Source organism: Lynx canadensis, chromosome A1 (assembly GCF_007474595.2).
Source record: "Lynx canadensis isolate LIC74 chromosome A1, mLynCan4.pri.v2, whole genome shotgun sequence".
Taxonomy (NCBI): Eukaryota; Metazoa; Chordata; class Mammalia; order Carnivora; family Felidae; genus Lynx; species Lynx canadensis.
Window position 1 is genome coordinate 197,388,222 of NC_044303.2, and position 18,914 is coordinate 197,407,135.

Sequence of the window (18,914 nt, forward strand, 5' to 3'; positions counted from 1 at the left end):
GACAAGGAGGTCCTTGTTCAGAAAGCGGGAGAGCGTTCTAAAAGTCCTGGCAAAAAGCTGGTCCTGGAATGACTGTTGTGGGAGACTGAGTCTGAACGGTTCGTAAGAGCCAATAGCTGAATGGTTCAATGAAATGTGCTGTGAAGGAAGGAAACGTGACCCCAGAGAGTTTTGGGGGGCTTGGGGGGCACACCTGACCCCGGTCCTCTCTGCGAAAGCGACCGTGGAACTAGAATCCTTTTCCCATTTAGTGGCCAGGGTGTCCCTCAACGAGCACACAAATAAAGACACATCTCACTGGGGCTGTGGGTGGTGTTTTCTTTTTAATCTCCATAGTGTATTTGTTCAGTTTATTTATAAGCAGATCACTTCACTATTTACAGTACATGAGCATAGAGATTCTACAGTTTTTGTGATGTAAACAATAACTCCATAGTAGGAGTCTGAGAAAAGAAGCCAGTTCTGAAGTATTTACAGACGTTAAAATAGAACTTTATACTCACGAAAGAATAATACATAGAGCAATTTGGTTAAATTATCTATGAAACTATAGAATCTGACAATGTACAAATACAGGAAAACAGTTTCTCATTTAGAAGGTGAGACAGATAAATCACACCGGAAATAAAATAGGGACCATGACAACCACAATAATTAAAAGCAAAGAAGGTTTCTTCCTTGCCTCTTACAGATAAAGTATTTATATAAATAAGGACACAACCCAACGAAATGGAAAAAATATATAAAAATCCTCTACCAATTAAAAAAAATAGCAAAACTAAAAACTCGATTCTCAATCATTAGCAGTGTCCTTTAAAAAATTAAAATTTAGCTTTCTATTATAAATAACAAAGCAGATGTGTCCCTCTGTGTAGGTGAAATTCTTGCACCTTTCTCAAGAAATGCATCAATGTAATTCCACACATACACACACACACAGGCGTGCACACGTGCAGACAGACAGACACGCGCACACACACACACACACACACACACACACACACACAAATACACACCTATACGCACACACACAGCCTTGCGCTCACGCACCCCAGGCTGTAGTTACCTTGTTGAGCTTCCTAATAAATAATGCCCCCTACGGTAGTACCCCTGGGGATGCCCAAACCTGACAAGTTTAGCCATTCCCTGGTTTAACCCTGTCACAGAGCCGGGGAAAGCCCTGGCTCCCTATTGCTCAGAATTCTCTAGGCTGCATGGTCACACCAAGAGAAAAGGATTTGAGTCCAAGATTTGGAAATGCTGGAAGGGACCATAGGGACCACCTCGCCCAGTCGATTAAGGCTAGCTACAGACACAGTCTTTTAGAAACCTGGGGTCGGGGAGAGGGATCTTGAGTTGATTTCAACATTAGCAGCTGCCTCTGGAGGAAGCCGACGCTCAAAGCCAATGCTAATACCGTGGCACGAGGGGGTGGGTGTGAATTTCCAGAGCGGACGGCACCAAGCCAGACTTCTGGATGGTCATGGCCTCCAGAAACCATCCGGAAATCCAAGCGGTCCACCTCCCTGTCCCGCTGACCACCGTGACCACACTCCCCTGGAGATTTCCAACCTGTTTCCATTGGAATCAGAACACCCCTCAAGAAACAAAGTTGGGGAGAGTTTATGACTTTTTATTCCTAACACAAAAACACTCGACAAGAGTTTGAAATACAAAACACAAACACAAACAAACAAACAAAAAAACCTGTTTGGCTATTCAGTGGACCGTATCCAAGGCCATGGCCAGCCCCCCCCCCCCCCCCACCCCGCCCCCCCAGTCTCCTCACACGCAACCTCTTTGCTCGTCCCGAGGGTACAGGGCGGGCCACCCAGCAGAGGTTCGCTTAACAAGGTCAGCAGCTGGGATGCCAGTATTGCAGTTACAGCAAACCCCTCCCGGGCACCCGGACACAGGGTCCACTCCTGTCTCCTTTGCCCACAGGATAACTAGTGTGCTTCTCGGTCTGTGCCAGAGTCTGCTAAGCGGTTGCTTCTGCAGTCTTCTGACTGGCGTGACACTGGGCTCTAAACACATAGACAGTTCACTCAGGCCATTACACAGAATTCCCAAAGTTGGTGTTGCACAGCAAGGGGGCCGAAAGGATTTATTTGCCTTCCATCTGGGAAGCTGGTGGGTACAGTCTTTGGCCACTAGAGGGCGACCAGACGTCGATAAGGCAAAGTGCTGAGGTGGAAGCCGACCAATCCCTTCAAAAGTCACCCATAAAGCAAGGCTGGCAAAGGGGAAGAAGAGGCTCTTTGAGGCTCCCTTGCAGGCTCCTTTGACAAAACACGCAGAACAGAGCGGGTTCTAGCTACATAAATACGTCTTTCGTGGCGTTGCTCTGCCCGGGGACTGACCACCTACAAAACCGGATTTTCCGCGCCCCCGGGTGGGGCAGTCGGACCGCCCTGCTGCTTCCAGATGTGCAAGGCATTCTGACGAAACAGAATATCTGAAAATCCGTCCCCCGAGGTCTCAAAGCCTCAGCCACCACTGCTGTATCACTAGAGAAACAAAAAGCAGAAGCTGCCCTAAACACATGCAGTGTGATCGATGCCTCCTGTCGCCCCGTATGTTTTACAATCATTTGAAGGAAACGTGTGAAAAGTGCCTAAGTTAAGCTCTTTTGAAAAAACAAGTGTATTGCTAGTATTGTCTGAGAGCAAGAGAGAAACAGCCAAGCGGTCACAACATTCGGATTAAAAGCTGTTCCGCGGGGACGATGACAACGAGGCCGATGGGAGATGTGACATCGCCACCCAGCCAAGTCGGGGTTGAACTTCTCACCATCCCCACGAGAAACTATGGCTTAGATCTGTCCTGGGGAGCTGGCCTCCTCATCCAAGGTAACTCGGCCAGGACCATGTGGGTTCGAGTCTGCTGCTGGTTGGTTACCTGGCAGAGAACTCGCACCCTGAACACGAGCTGGGCGCGGCCAGAGAATGGGATCCGGCTCACGGGTGAGTGACGGGTTCCTGAGGCTCCCGGCTGGTAACCTGAGCCTAGCGGGTTCGAAAGGGACTTGAGTGCTCATTCCATCCAATATTCTCATCCGTTAGATGAGGGAACAGAGGCCCCGGATCACACAGCAAGTAAGAAACATCAGGTTTCTCACTGAGATGGCTTATAGTTGAATGACTTGCTCTGTAAACCCATTTGATGTCAGCTGGGCTGTTTCAACTTTTTATACATATATAAAAATAGGTACCAAGATCTAAACTCACCGTTCCCCATCTCTAGGGCCTCCAACAAAAGGGCCAGCAAAGGGCTGGCCTTTCCTGCTGCTATTTAGGAAGGCATCTCTCTCCTCCCTCATACCAGCCCCACTCCCGACCCCATCCCAATCCCTGGGAGAGTACCTCACTCAAGCCAAAGGAGACCCATCTTTGCCAGCGTAGAAACATGGAGCCAGGCTGAAGGGTTGTGGTTTTCTCAAAGTGCTTTTATTGGTTCAATGCAAAGTCAGCCTCTGCCTACTTCCTGGACGTCCTGCAGCCGGCTCCCAGGGGTCTCCCCACACCCAGCGTGTGTTTTGGGCCACGTGGGCTTCCCAGCTCCCAAGCTCTCCCTCCATTTACCCTGTACTTCCGGACTCAGCAAACAGCCCCGGAGCCCTGTCTGCCCCGCGGGCAAACACCCCGGGGACTTGACTTGGGGACCGGCTTAAACATATTGCACATAAGCACTAGCTGCTTTCCTTCCGCCCCGGTGGGAAGGGGTGAGGGGGTCCCTCTTCTTTGGCCAACACAACCATGAGGTTCACTTTACTTGCTACCGCACACGCGATTTCTTCCCTTAGATCTGAGGGTAGCTGCTAGATCTCAATGCTAAGAAAAACACTGCCGTTTTGATGTGAGTCAGATCAACCAATCCTCCAGGGCTGATTCCGCTTCACAGCCGGGACGGCCCATCTCTCAAGCTTCAGGCTCAGCTGTGATTTCAACTGAGCCCAAGGCTTGGGATGAGGTTCTCACCTGTCCATGCAGAAGGACCGTGTGTCAACGCCCTCCCTGCCGCCCCCAGCCGCCACTTGCACGGCGGCCTCGGCACGCATGTTGCACATGCCTAGAAGACCTCAACACATCAACAAGCAGAGGCTTTATGCAACAAGAGACCTCTTAGTGCATCTTTTCCTGCGTCAGGACTTGGGCGCTGAGTGTTTGCAGCTCAGAGCTCTCCTCCCTTCCTCCTCCTGCCCCCAGAGCCCCGGAAGCCCTGCCTCTCCCCTGAGCACAGTCACCACGCAGCACTGCAAGACCTCACGGCGGATGCAGACCCCTAACTCGTGCTCTTGGACCAGTTTCCTGGCTTGGGAGCAAGATGTGAGTGAGGGGCTACGGGGGGTGGGGGCCTTCTCTGCACTCCATCCACTCATATTCTTTACCTCTTTGATGCATTTTCCTTCGGTCACCAGAACCCCCAAGCGTGAGGATTCTGATTCAGCCTTGTACCGACTGAGGAAGGAGATGGAAGAATTCCACTTAGCGGTTGGATCGGACATTTTTGCAAACACCAGCACAGCACAGGGACGGACAGTACAACCTGCCCGGCGTGGGCAGCTGTCGACACGGTCTACAGTAAGCTTTTATGGCAATCACATGTAAACATCATCCAGAGCAAATACGAGGACAGAGCTACGATGAGATGGTTGCCAATAGCAGCTGCTCCCTCTGGGTTACTCCTTAATGTGGTGGGCAAGAGACCAAGGTTGCCTAGTTTTCCTGGAGGAACCCCGGAGTCTCCTTGGTTAATAATACACAGCACCGAATGAGTCGTCCAGATAGAGGTTATCTGCAGGGTTGGTCAATTTTAGAAGAACTCGCAGCCTTTTGTGGACGGGATGGCAAGCAGAAACCCTGCGGGATGCTCTCGGCAGACATCCTCTCCCGCCAGCGGCCAGCCCTGACTTTAGGCACGTTACCTCCCAACGCCGTGCGCAGATCTCGACTCTGCTCAAGGGCCAGTATCTAAGTAACCTCAAGGGTCCTGTGTTAACTTGACTGGGAAGGGCAGCCTCGGCTGACCCAGAAGACAGGAGAGAGAGACTGGTCTTGTATGTAGGAGCGGCTTAGGCAACCTCCAGGCCAACTCTTCCTGGTGCAGAAGGGTGGGGGAGGGACTCTGTGACTTAGCAAGGTCACAAAGCAAGTTCTTGGTGGAGCCAGGCCTCAACCCAGCTCTCCAGACTCTGAATCTAGAGCTCCTTCCTATTGGCTTCCACAGGATAAAACCTCAGCATACTCCTTGGTGCAAATCAGGACGCAGTGGGGGCAGCAGACAGATTTAAATTCTATTCTATTGCATTCCATAACCATTTATTTATGTGCCTACTGTATGCTAGGCAGTGAATAGCTATTAAAGGAATTTACAATGTTCAGGTCTGTGCTGTGGATAGTCCCTTTCTTGGTTCATCCTCACAAACCCCGCCTCCCTCAAACATTTCATGTCCGCTATTCCATTCGCTCCCCCCACTCAAGTGGGGGTCATGTGTCACAGTATTATTGCGAGTCCTGTGCCAACGAATGGCCTTAGGGGGATTTCCTCTCACAGATCAGGACGCGATAGGGATGGGCCGACGTGAAACCCAGCCACCATTTGGGTTCTGTATAATGGGAACCTTTCGAAGATCAGACCAGGTTAAACTCTGATCCGTTAGTAATGGCTGCCCAGAGCACTGTGTTGAGGATTCTAATAGTTAGTATGACCAAGCTCAAAGAACATGAGCGCTGTGGTCGATTAGTTATGTCTGCCACTGGCCAAGGAGGTGGGAGTAGTGGTATATGTGCCATATATGTATTTGCCATCCCGAGCTAGGAGCCACCTTCACAGAAGCTAAGACTCTCAGAGCCGGCAGGAACCTTGGAGATCAACTTGCCTACTTCCCCTCAGTCCATTTCAGAGAAAAGAATGTGGGGGCCCAGAGCGGTCAAGTGACTTGATCCCCAGGAGCTCAAATTCCCTATTCTTTCTAAAGCCTGTTTCCTCCGGTCTTCTCTGTGGGCTGGGAGTATTCTCACCTCCCAGGACAAGCTCACTTTCCCAGTATACCTACTAAGGTACTTGATAATCTTTAAAAAAAAAAAAAAAAAATCAACTACCAATTCTCAAAGTTCTAAAGCCTGGCAGTAGCAAAAGATTAAATTAGCTTGTTTAGTTTAATGAGTCAATTTCAAACACTGTTAAAGCAAGCAGGACTTTTTCTCTTTCCTTTTCTTTTCTTTTTAAGACAGAAACTTCCCAAGGGACCCTGATATATGAACGAGATTAAACTGGAGCCACTCTGTCTGAGGCAGAAGCAATGAGCTCACACCCAGCCTGGCCACGCTTTCCCAAGGCACCTGCACAACATCCAAGCTGGACATGGCTTGACATCACTCAAGAACATCAAGTTTACGGTAAAGCCCAATCTGAATGTTGTCTGGACGGCAAAGGACCTTGGAGATGGTCTTATCCACCCTCGGTCCTCACATGCCCTCCTGCTACCCCTGCCCCATCCACCGAAGCGACTTTCCAGGTGAGGGAAAGGGAAAGACAAGCCGGTCGGAGTGGGATGGGTTGGTGGCTGGCCCCAGCAAGGACGGCTGCTTTTGGATCACCCTGCCTGTGCCATCCCAGGCGTGTCACTGAAGCTCTCATGGCATGTCCACAGAGCCCTCTGGATCCAGACACAGATCCAAGTCTAAACCCGCCTAATCCCGGCAAGGCAGTTGGTGACTTAACCCTCAAAGTGAGCCCGGAGACTTCTAGTCTGGGGCCCAATGTCGCTCAACTCACCTCTACCAGTCCCTGTAACTTTAGATCTTTACCCCACTACTGCAGGAGCATGGGACCAGGAATCAGGAGGCCTGGGCTGGGGCACCGCTCTGCCCTCCCACTGGCCGTGGGACCTCGGGCCCGTCATCTCACCTCTTGGGGCACTGCCCGCCTCACCTGGAAAAACAAGAACAGTGCAGCTCACCCCTGCCTTCCCCACGAGGTCCGCCAGGGTCCGAGTGCGCCAGGCCAGGCGCAAGCTCCGGGCACGAGCTGGCACCAGATGAGGGTTCTGACTCTAACTGGACCCACCCTTGCTCAGTGAGACACCGAGGGCAGAGCACGGCAGAGAAGTCCCAGAAACCTCTCCCCTCTGCTCCTCGTTGCGGCTGCAGGCCGCACTTCCCTGGGGATCAGCCTCCCGGCCGCCCGGCGCCTCTCGAGCATTCTGGCAGAGGGAGCGGAGCAGCTCAGTGGCAAACACCTCGCGACAGTGCATAGTTAAAAAATCAAGGAAGCGATACGATAATCCCAGGCACAGTACATCTGAGCCATAAATACGTTATTTGAAGGATATACTTTTTTTTTTCTTCAATTAAAAATGTGTTTATAATCCTGATTCTATTCACGAGTAACAATTTCATCATCACATACTACGGACAAGAAATGTTATGGTGGACACGGCTGCACGTCTACGAGGGAAGTCGGTCGGGAAGGAAGGGGGAGATGGGTGACTGACCCAGCACTTGGAGGCGCACCCGGGGCCACCCGCCGGAAGCAAGGACACTAAGTGGCAGTGGGACATCAACACCATGGAAACTCACAGACAGAAGCAGCTTTGTTCAATGTAAACATTGATTTTTTTTTTTTTTTAAAAGGACAGCAGTCTCAAGTGTCTCTCTCACGTGTGTTCTCTCATGCGCTCGCTCTCTCGCCTTCTCATATACTTAATTTCTTTGAAAACGTAAACATATTGGAAGGGCCTTGTCTGAGGTATTGAGGTATTCCTCGAAGGTTAAGGCTGTTATCAATGCAGGCTCTGCTGGGCCTCCTTCAGTAAGCTGTCAAAATCCATGGCTTCGTACTTGTTTTTCACGGATGCAGGAAGGGTCTCTTCTGAATTGGAATCTGGGCAGGGGGTGGAGGAGTCAAGGAGAGGGGAAGGCAGTGAGCCACTCAGAAAGGCCAGGCGATCAGAAAATCTGCCACCGGGGTCAGCCCCATGGGGTGCATGTGGCCCCAGGCCTCCAAGAACACCAGACAGCAAGAATCACCTTTGGCATTCTACCGTGACACCTCTGCCCTGTCGTCAGTGTCTCTCGGCCTTGGCTGCCCTGTTTCTAGAATGGGGTGGCCTGAACCAGAGCACCCTAGAGCTCCTTTCTAGCTCTGATATCCCATTAATCTATTTCCCTAACAGCTTCCTGCTGGTTAGTAAACCGCTGCGGAGGTCACGGAAGGTGGCCACCAGAGCTAGGATGCCCTCATTGTAGAGATACGGAAGCAGGTCCCCATGGGTGGCCGTGCAGCCAGGTGGAGCACTGCCCGGCCTGGAATCCTCCTGGGTTTACTCACACTCAGCCCCGTACTAAGGAGCCCGTGTCAGACTCTCCTCTACAGATAATTCTCTCCTAAATTGTACTTCTTTGTCCTTCTTCACCAACTCCTCTCCAAATGTGAGAGCACGGTGACAATATTATTTCATTGTGGCCCATTAATGGACAAGGCTGCCTGCTGCCTGTTGGGGTCACCATGGAATGCCCCTCAAGGTGGCAGTGCAGCCACCGGCCCTGTGAGGTCGAAGAGACAGTAACCATCGTTCTACCAGCTGGCTGTGAACACAAGACTAGACCTTCCAAGTGGCCACAGGAGGCTTGAATCTGGTACCAGTCTTGGGAGAGGACAGGATGGACCAGAGACCAGAAGAAAAGCAAGATGGCGGCCTCCAGGCGAAGTGGCTGCAAAGTTACCCGATCGGCACATTAGAGCTTTGGTGTGGGAACTGGGTCCAGAGGGGACTTTGGTTGTGGGTTTCATTAAAGGGGGTCACTGCCCCTCATGCCTTGGGTCTCACTGGAAGGTGGCGGGGCCTTGTGTACTTACCATAGTCAGTGTGTCTGGGCCAGCAAAAGTGCTGGAGCCCTCCGTAGCTCAGCTGGAAGGAGGGCTCGTTGCGTTTCCGCAGGGCAGCGCCATTCCTCAGAGACAGGGCAGCGTGCTCAGAACACCGGTAGGTGATGAAGCCATACTTCTCGCCTCTGTGGGGAGAGGTCAGGGGAAGCATGTTACCGGGCCAGCTTGATTCATACCCTCAGACCACCCATTACCAGAGGCAGAGCAGAAAGCCACACTGATTCAGTAACCATGGCCGCTTGCCCCCCGCCCGCCCCAATACAGATGAGGGCAGTCGCTAGGCTGACCTCCACTGTGTGAGAACAGTAAGAGCAGGTGATTCCCAGAACGTCTGCCGGGCACCTCACTCTTCAGATCACCCTGCCAGTGGCCACTGGCATTTTCTCCCCGCTCAGGGATGAGGAAAACAGGCTCTTCGGAGTTCAGAATTTGCCCCAAGACAATGGCAGGCAGGGCATTTAAACTCAGGCCTCCCACCATGAAAGCTGATGTACTTCTCTTGGACCTGTGGCACCTAGGCCCCCACCCTTCCCTCCTGCTTCTTCAAAGCCAGCCTCAGCTACCAGCACCTTGGCTGCTGCTGACTTAGCCTCCCCCTTCCCTAGTACAGCTGGCATTCTGTACACATCATCCTTTATGGTGAACACCTCTCTGCTTGCTCAGCAACTGAGCCACGTGTTCAGCCGGGCTCAGGGCACCAGGGGATGTCACACGATGGTGGCCCTCCCCGGCCACAGTGATGCATTCAAGGATGAGCCTGTCGCCCAAAGCAGAGCCTCAAAGAGTGCATCCCAGCTCTTGGCCCCAACTGTGAGGGAGACTCCTGCTGCCCCTGGTAGGAGGTACGTAAGCTTGGACGTGGAGGCGGCCATTTTGCCACCCGAGGGAAGCCTGCTTGAGAAGGGTGCTGAGGCGAAGGGGGGCCTAAGGTCGGTCCTTTCCCCAGCTCCTCAGCTCCACAAACAGCAAGAAAAAGAATCCTGACCGATCTGTCCCTCTGCTGCGTGCACTCCTCAGGGCAGAGACAATGTGGACTTCTGCTACGGCTCGCGACAGGCTTACCGACACTAGGCGCCTAATAAGTACTCAGCTGGCTCACATTTCCTGACACCTCTCTGAACCAGGCCAAAGTTGGACCCCTTCTGCCTCTTTCAACGTCCAAGCCTGCTTGCTTTATTTTTGCACGTTCTCTTTGTTTGACGTCCTGAAGACTGCACAGAACTTAAAACCATCCTATTTGTGTAACGACTTTCTCTTTTTAAGTTGTGGTAAAAACACTGAACAAAGTACCATTTTTATGATTTTTTAAGTGTACAATTCAGTAGTGTTAAGTGTATTCACGCTGCTGTGAACGGATCTCCACTTTCTCTGCTTGCTGTTCCCAGGAATCTGACCACTGCTGACACCTCACAGAAGTGGAACCCATATAGCATTTGTCCCCTCGTGGCTGCTTATTTCACGTAGCCTAATGAGGTTATCCATGATTGTCAAGGTTCATCCGTGCTTGCAGCATGCGACAGACTGCCTTTTTTTTTTTTTTTAAGGTTTAAAATATTTATTTTTGAGACAGAGAGAGACGGAGCATGAGCGGGGGAGGGGCAGACAGAGAGAGAGAGAGGGAGACACAGAATCCAAAGGGGGCTCCAGGCTCCGGCTGTCAGCACAGAGCCCGACACGGGGCTCGAACTCACGGAGTGTGAGATCATGACCTGAGCTGAAGTTGGGCGCTTAACTGATGGAGCCACTCGGGCGCCCAAGATTTCCTTCCTTTCTCAAGCTGAATGATATTCCTTTGTTTGCATGTACTACATGTTGTTTCCCCATTTATGAGCCAATGGGCATGGGGGTGGTTCCCCCTTCTTGGTTATTGTGAATAATGCTCCTATAAACAGGGGCGTGCGAATATCTCTTTGAGATCTCTTGTTTTCAGTTCTCTTAAGTATACACCCACGGGTGGGATTGCTGGATCGGATGGTAATTCTATATTTAACTTTTTGAAGAACCTCCATACCATTTTCCATTGTGGCTGCACCATTTTACCTTCCCACCAACAGTGCACCGGGTTCCGATTTCTCCACATCCTTGCCAACACTTGTTATTTTCTGGAGCCACCTTAATGGATGTGACGTGTGTAATGATCCCTATGTAGAAACAAGTTTCTCATTGAAGTTTTTAAAACGATTATTAAATTTGAATTTAAAAACCTTCAAAGCTCAGTTGGCAAATACGATGGGAGATACTTTAGAGTTATTTCAAAACTGACAAAGTTTTGACATCTAGGTCGTGCGTTTACGTGCAACCTATGCTTCCTGCATGCGGGTTCCCTGACAGATGAACGCTGCTTCCCCAGGTGAGTGAGGAGAAACAAAGATTCCCAGCAGAATAAAGGGTCTGACCTGGCTGCTCTGGAGGAACAGAGGGGCATGAGTGGCACGGGTCCTTGCAGGGCAGTGTGGTTCCTGTGTAAGTGTCCCTTTAAGCCCCGGGGGCTGTTTGCTGCCCTATATCAGAGTGGAGACCTAAAGCAGCTATGAGAGCTGCAGATCTGACTCTGCTACTAACTAGCTGCTCAGTTAATCGGTCTGAGCTGCCCGGGAAGGGAAAGCAATAGAAAGAATGAGTGCATATGTCACAGGCAGGTTAGAACGTTTAAGAGAAGGCACAGGATTTGCCTGGCAGTCAGCAAACCATCAGTGGGAGTTTACTGCTTATTATTGGGCCACACAGTTGTTACTGGACCTTCTGTGGGACCTGGCTCTCCAGGTCCAGGCTGCGGATCTCATCAGATTTGTTCTGCGGATCTTCTCCGGCATCTTTTGTGTGGCCGGCCCTGGACGGGGACCCCTGCCCTTCCCCACTCCCCTCTCCTGCAACAGCTTGACCGGACTCACCTGTTGTTTCTCGTCAGCACCTGGCACTCCACAATCTCACCGAACACTTCGAAGCGCCTCTTCAGCTCTCGGGAGCTCATGTCACTGGAGAGATTGCGAACATATACCACACGGCCTTCACCCTGCTCAAGGAGGGAAACACACAGAAACCCAGTCATTTCCTGGCTTCCTGGGACCCGCTTGATGGGGGGTTTCTATGGAGTCCTAGGCCTCAACCCACGATGTCCGGCTGAGTGGGTAACACTAACTGGGGCCGGAATCAGAGAGAGGACAACGACGACCCCTCTCCGGAAGACCTGCCTTATTGGAGGAGGGGGCTGCTAAGTGTTGGACAGGGAAGTGGCTTTAAAGGGAGCAAATGCTCACTTGAAGGAAATGAGCAGAGAATGGACAGAGGCAGGAGGGGGGAGTTTATCATCATTAATCTAACTGCTTACTCATAACTGCTTACTCATATTTGTGTTTGGAGTCTGGGATTTTTTCTGGGTAGTGGGGAGGGGATAGGAAGGCAAGCTGCCGGGGCATCTAGATGGCTCAGTCGGTTAAGCGTCTGACTTTGGCTCAGGTCGTGAACTCGAGGGTCTTGGGTTTGAGCCCCATGCTGGGCTCTGTGCTGACAGTGTGGAGCCTGAGCCCGCCCTCTCTCTCTCTCTCTCTCTCTCTCTCTCTCTCTGCCCCTCCCCCACTTGCACTCTGTCTCTCTCTCAAAAATAAAGAAACATTAAAAAAAAAAAAAATAAGAAGAAAGAAAGGAAGGCAAACTGCCGAGGATGGGAATGGGCAGGCATGGGAAACCAGGTCGTTGTGGGGGTCACAGTGAGCTGGGAGGAAGGCAGTGGGACCAGGACACAGGTCCTGGGGTCACCGCTATCCTCAGTCTTGCCAGGGCAGTGCACAGACAACTGTGACTAAGGGGTCACTTCAGGTGAGCCGGGTGCCATGCTGCGGGCCCCTAAAAGAGCCCAGCAGAGGGAGGGGTGGGGAGCAACCCAGGATGGAATGTGCCCTCCCCTCCCCTCCAATCTGTGATTGGATCCAGTGAATGCCATCGCTGCTCTGACCCGCTGGAGAAACTCCGGCTGCATCCTGGAAACCTGTGCTCTCGTGGGTGAAAGTGACAGGTTCTGGTTTGGACAGGCTTTCTCCGGGAACAGGTTAAAGCCATCTGGAACCACCCCACTCTCATCTCCCAGCTGGCAGGGAGGAAAGCAAGGCGCAGGGGCCACAGCAGGCCTCTGCTGTCAACCATGGGAACTGGGTTCTGCTCAGTGTAGGAATCCCCTCCCCCAGCCTCCTTTCAGCTCCTTACGCTGGGAAGTTCTTTCCTGCCTCTGCCCCATGGTTCTCCTGAAACTACGTGGTGGCTCCTTTCATCTGTCAGGGTCTAGCTCCTCGCAGATGTCCTTCCTAGACTGCCATGTAAACACATCCTCCCCACTAGTCAAAACACGACTGTTTGTTTCAGAGAGTTTAGCCTCATGTGATTAATTCCACCGCGCCTCTCCCAATCTCTGATTACAGTGTTTATTCCTTGCTTACGAGTCTGTTGCCTTTCTCTCCCTTCTGCCCCAACCACGGGAATGAGGACCTTGTCTGTCTTGCTCGTGCCAGGCACGGCCCCACTGCTGAATGGTCACACGTGGAATCCAAGGTGATGCTCCAGGCACAGCCTGTGGTTGTAAGTACCTGCCTGCAGGCAGCTGGGTACCTCTGGGGTACACACACCTCATGTGTCCTCCCTGCTTCTGCCCGGAAGTGCCAGTTATGCAGGAAAGCAATCAAGTGCAAGCCTGTTTGTCTTTCTGAGCATCTGTCTTACTTTCTCTTCCCTTCTTTCTAGTGACATGGAGGGGCTGGCTCCGGCTCCCCACTGCAGATTCCTGATGAATTTTCTCTAGGTGCTTTGCAGTGGGTTCACCAGGCATAGCCTGGGCCCATAAACTAACTCTGGGGGAAGATCAGGGGGGTCAGTAGGAAGCAAGAAGCAGGCTTCTCCTGGTCCCTCAGACCAGATCAAGCTGGGGGACGCTTAGGAAGGACAAGGCCCAAATCCTTTGTGTATGGATGAGTAAACTGAGGCTCAGGGAAGCTGGGAGACCCGCCCAAGGTCACACAAAGGGTGGTACCAGGGCTGGTTTGTGGCCTGGCTGGCCCTGCTCTGCTCCTCCCCGCCCCCAACCGCAGCCTGCCCTCTCGGCCCTGCTAAGCCTCTGACGTTCAGCCCTAAAATCACCACCCACTACATGCCTCACTGCCAGTCCCTCGGCCGCACTTTGCACGATGCCACCTCTGAGGCCCTTTGGTGACCCTGGTGCTTCTTTAAGTGAGAGAAACGTGACTATCTTCTGCAGGCCACAGCTGGCCTCAAAGAGCTTCGGGTCTATGAAGCCCCTGCATGTCCTGATGCCCCTGCTCTTCCCCATTCACTCCGGGCTCCGGGGCCCCAGATCACTTACAATGGCCTTTTCCCGCCGCTTCCTGGCATGCCGGACACTTGGCGTTCCGTCTGAACACGCTCCTCTGCTCTCACACCTGTCGGTGAACAAGCAAACCAGAGGCACTCACTCTCAGGAGGGACCACGGCAGGGTGGGCGGGTGGAGTTGCTCCCGGAAGCGAGGCACGCTTCTTTAGAGCTTGCTCATGAAGGCAGAAGGAGCCCAGCACGCCCCCCCCCCCCACCCTGCCCCGTCCCCCGTCCCCAGCAGTGGCATGGGGCTGGGCATGGCTCTGTACAATGTGACCGGCGCCTCTGGCCAGCCTCTAGGACGAGATCACTGGGAACCACCGTGTCGCGAAATCCCAACCCGTCTGAACCTCGCCTTTTGATGCCATCAAGGGTGGAAAGGCCCTCTCGCTTCGTCACCGTCTGGGACCTGATGGGGGGAAAACAACCTTTGAGGTCTTACGTTTCCCCATTTTCCAGATGAAAACCCTGAGGCTCAGGTTCAATATGGGTTTGCCTAAGGATGGAACGTGGGGAAGCCAGAGCCAGAAGGAGGTCTGCTGATCCTGGACCCACTGCTGTCTAATGGCTGGCGCCCGGGCACGAGGCAACCCGGCCCTCACAGCCCCCACGTCCAGTCTGGCTATCAGGCTCAGCAGCCCGCATGCGCCGCCCGGGGAGACCCCTGGGTGCCACACGCCTGCGTCTTCCCGCCTGTCTGCACACCGCCTCCTCCCCCAGAGAGCCAGGCTGCTGGACTGGAAGGAGCACAGCATGGGAGGCAGGGGGGAGTCCGGGCTCTGCACATACTGTCTGCGTCCTTGGGAAATACAGCACGCAGGATAAGAACACAGGCTCTCCGGTCAGACAGCCTGCGTTCGTTCGCATCCCGGCTCTGCCACCTCCTGCTGGGCGACCTTGGGCTAGTTACTCACCTCCCCTTAGCCTGAGTTCTTCAACTGTAAACAGGGAGAACTGACCGTACTGCCATCTTGGCCATTTGTGAGGATCAAATCAGAAAATGCTCGGCTCAAGACCTGCTCAATAATTACTTGCTATGGTTTTCTATTGAACCTCTTTGAGCCTCAGCTTCCTCATCTATGAAATGGGGGTAAGAAGCAGATGCGCCCTCCAAGAGCATCTGCGAAGCTAAACAGGGTAATAGAAGGGGGTATGACTTGCAAACTTTAAAGTGCAACAAATCGCAGTGTCATCATCCATTGGTAACACATTGGCAGTTCCCCCACCTGAACTGTTCAGAGTGACCGAAAGGTACTGTGGGGTTTGTGTTGTGACACCAGCTCAGAGCCGGGATCGGAAGCACAGGTTTAAGAAATGTGAGCCTGGGGGGGGGGGGGGTGGCGCCTGGGTGGCTCAGCTGGTGGAACATCCGACTTCAGCTCAGGTCATGATCTCATGGTTTGTGAGTTCGAGCCCCGCATTGGGCTCTATGCTGACAGCTCAGAGCCTGGAGCCTGCTTTGGATTCTGTCTCCTTCTCTCCCTGCCCCTCCCCACATGTGCTCTGTTTCTCTGTCTCTCAAAAATAAACAGATGTTAAAAAAAAAATTAAAAAAAAAAATGTGAGCCCGGAGAAGGCTGATGACTCCTTTACCAGGCTTGCCAGGCACCAAGCTCTACCAGCTGAGCAGAAACCGAGTCAACCAATTAATTTTCTCCAGTGAGCAGAAAAAGCCAGCCCTGAACTTGGCCCAAAAGCAAGAAGAGGAAAAGGCGAATCCATGGGAGTTTCTAGAGAGGCTCGCAGCTCTTTGCAGGCAAGTTCATGAATACAGGCCCTGCCCTGACACCCCTGAGCCGGTCAGGAGGGAAAGGAGGCCAGAAAGCCCCAGCTCCAGCCTTGGAGGATGTGTTTCAAAAAGAAGAGAACCTTTCGTAGCTTCTGAGCTACTCAATGTTGCAGAGGAAGCTGCCTAATGTGGACGCCTAGTCACTTAAGTCCCCGTGACCCTTGGGAAAAGGAGAATGGAGCCAGAGAGAGGTCTGACCAATCATCCTGGCTTATTACAGAGAAGGGCTTTTAGAGAAATCGCTAGGGAAACTCATTTTGATTAACAGGTAGTTCAGGGCTTCTTAACATTAGTGTCAGGGGAGTCTACAACCCCCCCTCAAACTGAATGCCCAGTTACAGGTCTACATACATTTTAAAGGAAAGAGAAGCATTTGCTTTAATCAGATTTTCAGGCAGTTAAGAGCTACTGGTGTAGATACATAAATACAAAGCAGAGTTTTTTCTACGAGAAGATATTTTTCTATTACCTGAATTCTAGTTCTCAGAGTATGGCACTCTGGTGACATCATCACCCGGGAGCTAGTTAGAACTGCGGATTTCCCCCCCCCCCCCCCCGCCCCGCCATGTACAGATTGAGACACCGGGAGGGTGGGGGTCCATGCAGCTGCAAGGTAACAAGCACTCCAGGTGGCTGCTGCATGGCTCTAGACCCAAGTGCACCATCTAGTGGTCACTCGGGTGCATGGCAGGCAGAGGATTTGGGACGTGCCCTGACCCCGCTTAGGCCTCCCCAGGTCAGGTCAGGTCCTGCTGTGATCAGGGAGAGAAGCAACCTGACTCCACCAAAATGGGCCAAACTTCCATTCTTTCTGCCCAGCTCCCCCCCCCCCCACTGACTTTTGGACCAGCTCCTTCTTTCAGACCAGTTCACTGAGCCAAGATGGTCTGAGCAAACAGGCTCATGATACATCATCCCCGTGCGAAGGTAGAGCGGCTCCCGGGGGATCAGCTGACTGGCTGGAAGTCCTGGCACAGCTCAGCAGGACCAAGAGATGGGAATAACCTTACTGCTGCTTTAAATCCGGGTCTTATTTTTAGAACGAAGATTAGAGTTCTGCTAATCTGCCTTTGACATGCAAAGGTCACATAGACATTAAATTGGGTCCAAAGCAGGAAATGGATGAATAAGGGACAAGTTCATTTAGACATAGAGCCACAAGCAGCCAGGAAGTGGGTATTCTTCCTCTCCTGGGGCCAAGAGATTTGGGTCACTCTTGACTGCCACACGGCAGGCTTTGCCTGCCTCCAGGACTTGCCCCACAACTCTCCCAGGGAGACCACCTCCAGGGCCTCTGACCAAGACACAGGCCACACGGAGAGACTCAGCCCCAGTTCCAGGGCTCCTCCCTCCCTTGGCACCCTGGGAACTGGGGTCGTCGGCTGCCTGCTGTCCCTCTTGAGGCCACCCATCCATACCTGAAGGTCCTTCGGACGGCTGGTGACCGGGAGCGGCAGGAGGAAGAACAGGAACTAGAACGACTGCGGGAACAAAGCTGCCGGCCGGCCTTGCTGGGGGGGCTCTGGTAGGGGCAGTGGTCAGAGCAAGGGGGGCTGACCCCTGAGTCCTCTTCTTCATCGTCCTCCTCCTCCTCCTCCTCAAGGAGGAAGCTGCTCTCACCACTGCTGCTGCTGCTGTCTTCAAAGACAGTGTCGTATTCAGGACTCTTACAGGAGGCCAGGTCTTCGTCCTCCAGGGCGCTCTCCAGGAGCCCAAAGTGCTTGGTGAGGCTGGCGCGGATCTCGTGGTCTCGCAGTAGCACACTGTCCTTGGCGGGGGCGCTGGCATCACGGCTTCTGTCTTCCTCCCTGTTGGAGGCCTGCACCTCGGCCTGGAGGGCCCCTTGCTGAGGCCAGTCCTCAAGGTGGACCCCAGACGGCTCCCAGGACCTCAGCACCTTCCTCTGCAGGGCGCCTTCTGGCTTCAGCACCTGGCAGTAATCGTGGTCTCCGAAGGAACAGGAGAAGGGGCGCTTCTGACCAGTCTGGGAGGCTGGCTGGGCTGTGGCATGCCGCAGGTGGGACAGGAGCTCGCTCCGCTCTGGGTGCTTCTTTGGCAGCTTGTGGGCAGCCCCCGCGGCGGCCTCGAGCTGGAGGCCCTCCAAGCTGGGAAGGCTGGGAGCTCTGTCTTTGCCTGGGCTGTGTTTGATGTCTGGCTTGAAGGGGTCCTCCTCTGTGGGCTTGTACGGAGGTGTGGTGGGCGGGGTGAGTCCTAGCCAAGCAAGAGAAGAACCGTGTGAGGTGGAAACGGGTCACTCCTCCAAGGGACAGAGGGTCTGGTTTGGGATGGCAAATAAGCAGTGAATGTACCACCACATTCCCAACCCAATGAATGGCAGGCATCACTAATCGAACACCGCACTGGAGGCTGAGCCTGAACGTGGCCTGGGACTCACGCAGCCCACGGTTAGTTCTTGAGCTGGCATGTGACAAAATCCACTTGCCATCCCTCTGTAGCCCGGCAATGGTAGCCAAAGCCTCCCGGTCATTCGAGATATCTCCTCCTGCTCTCCATCCAATCATTCGACCAGCTCTCCCTACTGTTTTGATGTCTCCCCAGGGAGCTTAAAGGCAGGCACCGCAGGTCAAACCTCCCACCTGGATTGGACCCCCACAGTGCCATGAGTGCTCCTGCATCTGACCTTGGCCTCCATCCGCCCCAGTGCAGAGGGAACTTGCTAAATGCCCGAGATCTCTTCCCGTCTGGGGCTCCTGAAGCCTGCAGGATCAAGCTCAAACTCTCAGCCTGGCATCCCTCTCGGCCTTCTGTGATTGCTCCTTCCGGCCCCTCCTCCACTTCCGCGATGTGGTGATGCCAGGCGCACCTCTCCTCAGGAGCACCTAAGGCTTTCACCCTGGGTGCCTTTTGCTCCTGCAG

General features: G+C 53.1%; 1 protein-coding gene across 2 annotated transcripts in view; it reads right to left on the minus strand.

Annotated features, from left to right (window-relative positions):
• Positions 1–719: 719 nt before the first annotated feature.
• PPARGC1B (PPARG coactivator 1 beta) overlaps positions 720–18,914 on the minus strand; it is a 110,138-nt gene continuing 91,943 nt past the window's right edge. Inside the window, exons 8-12 of one of the 2 annotated variants that reach the window (XM_030329544.2) lie at positions 17,456–18,248; positions 14,240–14,315; positions 11,784–11,905; positions 8,863–9,017; positions 720–7,887 (exon numbers count right to left, since the gene is read on the minus strand). In XM_030329544.2, the coding sequence (XP_030185404.1) occupies positions 7,787–7,887; positions 8,863–9,017; positions 11,784–11,905; positions 14,240–14,315; positions 17,456–18,248 (1,247 nt within the window). In that variant the 3' untranslated portion in view covers positions 720–7,786. Of the gene's footprint in view, positions 7,888–8,862; positions 9,018–11,783; positions 11,909–14,239; positions 14,316–17,455; positions 18,249–18,914 lie in introns of both variants that reach the window. The other variant, XM_030329535.1, reaches the window with a different exon arrangement.